Source organism: Mesitornis unicolor, unplaced genomic scaffold (genome assembly GCF_000695765.1).
Source record: "Mesitornis unicolor isolate BGI_N332 unplaced genomic scaffold, ASM69576v1 scaffold51627, whole genome shotgun sequence".
Classification (NCBI taxonomy): Eukaryota; Metazoa; Chordata; class Aves; order Mesitornithiformes; family Mesitornithidae; genus Mesitornis; species Mesitornis unicolor.
The window spans coordinates 1-8681 of NW_010198090.1; the positions used below are offsets into that span (position 1 = coordinate 1).

Genomic DNA, 8681 nt, shown 5'->3' on the forward strand with positions numbered 1-8681 from the left:
AGGAGAAAATATAGAATACACTCAGAGTATAAGAGCCCGAGGAGAGAATATCACTCAGCGTTAGCTGAGGTAAATAATCTTACCCACGAGGTGACCCAAGTGGTGGGAATGGAGAGGGAGCGAATTCGTCAATCCGTTCAGTTCATCGGTGTAGTTCTGAGTTCATCCTGTCCCCATGTAAGTTACCTTGGCCAGCATTCCGACCAAGGGGGAAGGTTCTCATCACTCCATGGCTGAAGAAGTAAGTCCCCCCCCCGTTCTAGTATGAATCTTAGGGGTTTTTATTCCCTGATGTACATGACAGCAGGCAGGAGGATGCCTGAGTGGACTCAAATTTCTGCATTACATCACCAGGGCATACATGCGGGTGGGGATGACTATAGACAATCTTATCAGCTATGTTAATGTCACAAAGTCCGTTAATTCACACCTGCATGGGTAGAGGTAATGGCTCCTTTGTTTGGGGCAGAAAGAAATGGGGGACTGCGACCATGAGGCCTCCGCCTCATTTCACACTCCTCCAGGCATCTGGATAACACCAGATATGGATCTAGTGATGTCTGCCACCTCCATCAGTGCTTGCCACCTCCCCAGTGCTTGGTTTCATGCAGGCATTGCAGCTACCTGGTGAACGTGCCTGGGACTTTGTGACTTTTTCTCTCTCTCTACAGCCGCATGAGGTAATTATTTAGATACCATTGTCTGAAAATTAGCACTTTAGTCATCCCAATCTGTTAGCCAAGCTTTCCAAACTATCAAGAGGAGTAGAATGGAGCCAAAACCACTTTTTCCAGCTGAAAACACTCCATTGTCTTTATCTACTCACAGGACTCCAGACACAGTCTTGCAAGTGCTGGTAAATCAACCTCAGTCTGCTTTTATGAATGTAATTTTTCACTCTGTAACTGAAAAATATTTTAAATGTGGGTTAATTTGGGGTATGATGGTCTAGTCTCTGAACAACTGCCTCTCTTTCCATGTGCTGCCCTGCACTGTTTAGGAAAATATCATCAAAATAGTCATCTATGAAGGTGGGTACATTCTCTCAGAGGAATTAAAGGCTAGATTTTAAAACAGGGAGTAAATAAAATGTAAATTAAAAACATCTCCGTATTTGTCAAATTTTTCATGGGTTAAGGTTCAATTCTATCTTCCGAGGGGTTACCACACTGTGCCCCTTCCCCACAGTCAGGACACCAAAGTGACTGTTGGGTACTGCCATGTAGCTGCTCTGTTGTGTGAGTACAAATGGAGTGTGCTCCTATTTGAGGAAGCAGGACATTCCAGTGCGTCTGGCTTTTCTAATATTATTACGGGCAGAGATGTGTTTTTTATTCCTTGTTGTGACAATTCAGCATTCAAGTACCACTACCAGCAGTGTCACATTTCTAAGTCAGGCAGGAAGAAAATGTGTTTCTAATGAGTTTGAAAATTATGTTTGATACCCATGGAATGGTCCAGGACCAGAACATTCCCTCCAGTCTTGCAGACACCACACTGGCTGAGCAAAGAAGAAACTGCGTGGCCATTTCTGCTGCCTTTGGTGGAAATGGCAGGGAGTGAGTGATACCTGCCCAGTCTGGGATCAGCAGTCTGGCTGCAGGTCAGTGATGTGCAGGTGCCTCCAACCAGAAGAAGACAGGTGACAGGGAGGTCTGCTTTAACCTGCTGTGTGCTCTCCTGCTCCTTGTGCTACCTGGGGTGACAGGAGCTGCCCATGCCCAGAGGAGTTAGGCCACTTCTGCCCAATTTGTGCCACTAAAAAATTGCCCAGTATAAGAAGGCAGTTTAGCATGGGCCATATCCAGATGGCTGAAGGCCATTTGATGCTTTTTACAGGCTAGACTACTCGGTGGCTTGTATTTCTTCATCCATTTTGTTCTGCCAGTGCTATGCAATACAACATCTTACTTCTCCCTCTCCATCTCCTTTTTAACAACTTAAAATAGCTTAATTTTCTATTTTTTCTTCTAAAATGTGAATTAACGGGCCCCTAATTGCTTGTTTTGGTTAGGTTATTCCCAGTTGCCATGTGTTTTGTTCACTGTAAACAAAAGCAAAGGGAATTGGGAGCTCTGGGGAAGGACTCCCAGTGCAGATTGTACCTGCAGTCCTCTTTTGCAGTCTTAAGATTGCCTTTAACACCTGTTATCAATGAATTCTTCTGCAGAGAACTCTTGAACCAGAGTGTGTCACATTCAACTTTTTTCTGTGTGTATTTTGACTTTTTCTGTCATATCTTTTGCAATTCCTTTGCTGCATCACTAAACAGTTCACTAAAAACTCCATTTGGGGGGTCACTTTCAGAAAAGAAGTTTGGACAGAAAAAATGCTGAGAGGGAATGTTTTGAAGATGATGAACCACTAGGATTTTTCACTATATGATATTATTAATTTCAAATTTGACAAATAGAAAAGAAGGGAGAAAATAAAAGGGTAAGAAGATCAATAAAATTAAAGAAAAACGTATACATATAAGATACGTTGACTTCTTCAGAGATGATCACTGGTCAATACTACAAGGGAGTGCAGCAAAAGGCTGCACTATACACCATTATGGCTGTATAGTGCCATACCACCGTTATGATATACGTGATGGAATATTTGAGGTTTAAGTTCACTGGCTAAATGTAGGTCATCTTAGTAAGCCCATAGCCTCCTCATACTGTTATATTCTATTTAGAGATCCCAGACTGACTCTTTCGGAAGCTGTGAGGAAAAATTTCACGGACAAGGGGCACTGATGATGGCCCTCTTAGAAAGTCAATAATCCTTTGAAACTGCCTTGTTCTATTTTAAGGAACTCAGACTCAGAGGTTACTTAGAGGAATTTAGATTTGAGAATTTATATGCAGCAGTTTCAATTACAAGAATATATTGGCTATGCATGTCTTCACTGCAGGAGATCAGATCATAGCGGTTAATACACTTTCTCTTCTATGGCTTTTTGTGTTTTCCTACTGAATACTAGGTCACATCATACATTCAACAGAAGTTCATTTTGAGATGATATCCAGCAATTTTGTCTGAAGAAGGAAGGGTAAAGAGAAGGAACATCTTGACAATGATGGGCATTCTTCATTTTATGACAGCATTCTTACCTTCAAAGTTGATACAGGTTAGAAAGCTCTTGTTCCAAAGTATGAAGACCTACATTGTCACTGTTTGAGCCTTCTCTTAATCATGAACTGGTCTCTTTTCCCATAACCAGATGAGAAGATGGGAAAAAATGCAAAGTGATTCCAACAAGTAATGTGTGCAAGAAGGGCAAGCTGAGATCATTCTGTTACATATTGTTCCCTTTAGGGCTGGTGATAAGAAGCATCATCATGATAGATAGCTATATATATAGGGTAAGTATTTTGACAAGTACATGATTTCACTTGGCATCTGAATGACAAAGTACTTGGATGAGAATCATACTTTATTGCATATAAAATACAGGAAGAATGAAAACTAATGAAAAAGAGCACCAAGGACAAAAAACCTATTGTTAATATCAAGAGCTAGCCAAAAGCCTCTGACTATCTTAATATAAACAATTACTTATTAAAATGTGGAAATAAGAAAAGGAGAAACAAATTTCTTTGACGTTTTATATCAAGTCTCCAGCTAGGCACGGTATTTCAGAGAACTATGCCCAATTTATACTTTTTTGCACTTGGATTTTTAATAGTATGGAAACATCACCTTAAATTGTTGTTGAAGTAAAACTGATAAAAATAAAAATATCTTGCTCTTGTAGGAGCTTTCAATATAGTAATAGCTGCTACTCATATCTTGTCATAAAACAGAATGATATGGAAACTGATGCTGACTTTAGCTCTTTCTTGTAATAAAAATTCAGTCTAAAAATTGCCACAGCCTTATTCTAACAGTGCCTCAGCTGGGCCTCAGCAGCCTTTGCCACACAGTGCCTCAAAAACATCAAGAAGGAGGGGAGGTGGACAGCAGGCAACTTCTTAAACTGAAGAAACTCAAAGTAGGGAAGATGAAGGAGAGCAGTTATGTTGGGACGACTGTAAAAAACTAATTGCAGAGCAGTGAAGAAGAAGACAAGCTCTGAGAGATGTACCACTTGGAGTCCCTTAAGAAGCTGGTGTGAGCTTGCGCTGACTGAGCAGGACACAAGAGTGGAGGATCTGAGCACCAGGAAATCTTTCCCTGAGAAGTGTGAAGCTTGTTTTAAAATGCCATACTCTGCATAGGGTGAAAAATCCAGGACTTTCCTGAGTGATATCTGTCTGTGTAATGCCCACGTTAAAACAGACCATTCCACTGTGACAAAGAAATATCACAAACTCACCCAGGAGTGAGGGCTGCCATATACACACCTCTTTTGCCAGCTTATACAGTGGGCTAGAAATGGGAACTGCTACAGGGGAAGAAAGGAAAATCCGGAGGTACCTGATGTAACTCCTTCTGAAGTGAAAGACATGGTTTTGGGGAGATGGAGGTTCAGGAGCAGGCAAAGGAGGCCTCCACGGGGCGAGGGTCACTGATGTCCCAGCATGAGCTGGCATTAGCTGCATATTCTTGCAGGAACACTCAAATAAAGAAAATTCACAGCAAACTCTGATATAAATCTTCAGACACTCAACAGCAGCTGAGGACATGAGCACTTCAACTTCTTAGAAAATGGCAATTTTTGCCAAATACGCAACTGTCTCTCTATGCTCCTAAGGCATATCAGTCACCTATAGGGACTCCCACTCCGCCTGGTTTATATAACATCTCACACTTTCCACTCAGGCAGTAGATATGTACTTAGAAAAGGATTTCAGTGTACTGCGGTACAGCTCTCATTCTATGAAAAGAAACATTTACTGTAAGTAGTCCTGATTTAAAAGTCTATAGAAATAAAACTAAGAGAGATTTGCTATTATGTGGTGGTGCTGCTGGGAAGGATGGGAAAGGTGGGAATGATTTCCAGCTATTATACCAGTCATTTCAAGAACAAAAGTACATATGGAAAAATGTCATGCATTTAACTGTAGTTGTCTCACTGTTAGAAAACATACTGTTCAGTTATCTGATTTATTAAAAAGACTAGTGGAAAAAAAACATTATAATCCATTAATATTATATATTTCTTACAGTTCAAATTAAAAAATTTAATAACTTAAAACTTAAATAGCAATTTTATAAGTAAAAAGCAGGGTCAATCTTTAGGGCATATAATAATATTTCTGTTTGCCTTGCTGAATATTTATGACATCAACACAATGGATATCCATATCCCCACAGCCCCACTACAAAATTAGTAACTTGCCCTGAGGGGTTTGCCTTTGCAATCAAATATTACTTGTTTTAGAATAATTGCTTAACAGCTTCTACTTAATAAAAAGAGCTGTAACTAAATTGGAACTTCATTTGCAGGGAAAGTCACAAGAACTAGTGTACCATTATGCCAGAATCAGCTTTCATATCCCTTAAGGAGCTTTGGCTTGCAATGCTTGTTAGTCAGCACTCGTTTTCCTTCTAAGGCAGACCTTCTCCTTATTGACTGCTTGCCCACACGCCTCTGGATTTGCTGCATTTCCTGCACTACTCATGGTATTGGGTGAAAGAAAACTAAAATGTAATATAAAAAAAAGATGCCACAAAAATTGAATACACTGATCTGGAACTGCTTTGTGTCAACAGAGATATAAAATAGATAAATCAGGCTCATCTTTTAATTTGAAATACGGAAAGTGTCCAATGGCTTTAAAAAATATAATTAAAAGACATCTCTCCTTCTAACCTGCCTTTTTATTACCTTTTTTCAGGTTAGTCACTTGGCACCTCTGCTGGAAGGTGAATCCTTGTCCAGGCTCATGGCAGAGCCCTGGGAAGTGGTGGGAGTGGGGCAGACTGGCATGAGGTCAGCCCAGGACACCAGTGCTGAGGAGGGAGTGCTCACCACCTTGTGCTACGAGGCAAACAGCTCCTGCTACAGGACCTTACACCCCTACGGGATCCAGCTGGGCATTTACCTGGCCTGTGCCTTGGGCATGCTGATCATGGTGCTGGGGAACCTGCTTGTCATCTTTGTCATTTCCCATTTCAAAGCCCTGCACACCCCCATCAACCTCGTGCTCCTCTCCCTTGCCCTTGGTGTCCTCCTCCTGGGGCTGACGGTCCTGCCCTTTAGCCCCATCCAGTCTGTAGAGAGCTGCTGGTGTTTCGGAGATGACTTCTGTAGGCTGCACACCTTTCTGGACACACTCCTTTGCTTGACCTCCGTATTTCATCTGTGTTTCATTTCCATTGATCAACATTGTGCCATTTGTGACCCTTTGCTCTACCCAACAAAGTTCACTGTAAGAGTGGCCTGCATTTACATTGGGGTGGGGTGCGTAATGCCTATGGTTTATACCTCTGTCTTCCTCTACACTAATGCGATTGCAGAAGGACTGGGCCATTTTTTGCAGGATGTGCCCTGTGTTGGTAGCTGTCAGCTGCTGTTTAACAAGCTCTGGGGGTGGTTGAACTTCCTGGTGTTCTTCTTCCTTTGATTCATAACAATAGTTTTGTATGTAAAAATATTTACTGTGGTTAACAAGCAAGCAGGCTGATGAACAACATGAACAGGAGTCTCGGGTCTCAGCCACACATAGGAGCCTCCAAGAGTTAAAGGAAAGCAGTGAAGACTCTTGGGGTAGCTGTAGAAGTCTACCTGCTGCACTGGTTGCTCTTTACTATTGACACCATGGTAGACAGTCTTCTGGATTTCATTACCCCCCCAGTTCTGTTTGACATCCTAATTTGGTTTGCTTACTTCAATTCTGCCTGCAATTCCTTGATCTATGTATTCTCCTACAGCTGGTTCAGGAAAGCTGCAAAACGAATCTTAACTCATGAGATATTTTGTTCCAGGACATCTACAGTAGACTTGTACCAGGAAGGACCAGAGCTTTCCCATGCACTGTAGAAAATATTGTAGCCTATATCATAGCATTCCTTACTAATATTCTTTAACACCCACTTAGATAGTATTTCTCTTCTTATTTTCTATTTTTTCTTAAACAGCTGGGTTGGGCAGATCCCAGGTTTAAATAGCCATGCCACCCTGTGACTCACCTTCCACAACATTTGTCCTAGCACATATGCCTTACTGAAGTCTTGCATTTGTTATGTGGTGCCAACAAGCAGTTGAAAATTGGTTGTAATCAGCTACAAAACAGGATCCTGTCCATACTATCCTGAAAAAGTTGCTGCCAGTTTCTGAAGAAACTTTCTTCACAGGTAATTGTCTTATTTTTACACAGTGCAGATGGTGGTGATTTACAAAGTTACATAGGGCTAAAGTCAGTTTTTAAATACAAAAAGGCATAGGGATGAGACCACTGGGTGCTCCAACTCCAGATATCAACAGGTGCTATGATGTTTTGTGTTTTATTCTTTTAAGTTATTTTCCCTGACAATCCTAAGGTTCCACGTGCTCTTTTGTTTGCTTGTTTCCTAAGAAATGATTACGTCTGCTTACAGACATAACACATGCTTACATACTTGGGCTGAGCAAAAAATGTCAGCGTAGGTTCTCAGTGTTCTTCAACTATGTTTATGTGCTTTCATGAGGCCAATTTTAAAACTGCAGATGTTGATAAGTTGAGATCTCTGTGAGTTGCATGGTAAAATTTTGTACTATTCATAAGGGAGTTATTTTCTACCTCACTCTTATGAACGCTTTATCAGAAAAAATAATTGTAGTAAGCAGTTATAACTCTTCTATAAAAATTAACAAGCAGCCAAATGACAACTTTAATAATTTTGTCTTCTTTATCTATTAATGGTATGTAAAACTATTATTAGGTTTGAAGGTTGTTCAAGTTTTTAGTGCCTTCTAAAAAACCTCATTCTGTCCTATAGTCAGCTGCGTATTTTCTGAGTGACAAACACTAAAAGAAGAAACAGCTACAGAAAGCACTTAACTAGTAGTGAGAAAGCAGCAGATGCCCCATAGCCTACTGAAAAGAGTGGTCAATTTTTCACTAAATGTATTAGGCAAATGAATCAGGCCCTACATGTGACAAAATAATGGAACTGCACAGCAGATATTCTGTCAGAAATCACTGCAATACCATGATTGTTGTAGCAGCTGCATATTTTAATGTATGCAATAGACTAAATGGTACAACTCTTTTCCCTCTTTCTTATCTTACTGTTATGGTTTTTTTGCATGACAAGAAAAGTTTCCTCTACTAGTACAAATGAGCTATAGCTTTGGGATGTTGTAATCTGTTCTGACATCTCTATCTCAAACCCTTTTTGGTTCTGCCCGTCATCTTAAAACCACAGTCAGAAAAAAAATATTAGTATTCAAAATATTTATATTTAAAGCATTTGTTTGGAGGGAAGAAAAGAGAAAGAGGGCTTATGTGTTATTTTCAGGGTTGTCCTGAATAGAAAGTGACCATAAAATATTGGTGCTTTTAAACTGAGACATTTATGAAGCCTTATGCCTGGACTTGGAGTGTCATTCAACCCCACTTCATTCTCCCAGTGTCTGATATCCCTCCACCTTGCCATATAAATCTTCATTGTTTCTTAGGACAGAAGCCAAAGCTTTTTCTACTGTTCCTCTGTCTACTCACGCAGCAGATGGTAAAAACTGGACTCCTATTGCATACAGCTGTAGATTTCCTATAATAAGGGTACCAAACCCAGGGATCATGCTAAAAAGTGAAACGCAGAAT

The 8681-nt window shown here is 40.5% G+C and overlaps 1 protein-coding gene across 1 annotated transcript; it reads left to right on the forward strand.

Moving 5' to 3' along the window:
• The first annotated feature begins 5861 nt into the window (after window positions 1-5861).
• LOC104544212 (trace amine-associated receptor 5-like) lies at window positions 5862-6916 on the forward strand. Its single transcript, XM_010189019.1, is given in 2 exon segments — window positions 5862-6552; window positions 6555-6916. Coding segments are annotated over 2 exon segments (1053 nt in total).
• Window positions 6917-8681: the final 1765 nt, after the last annotated feature.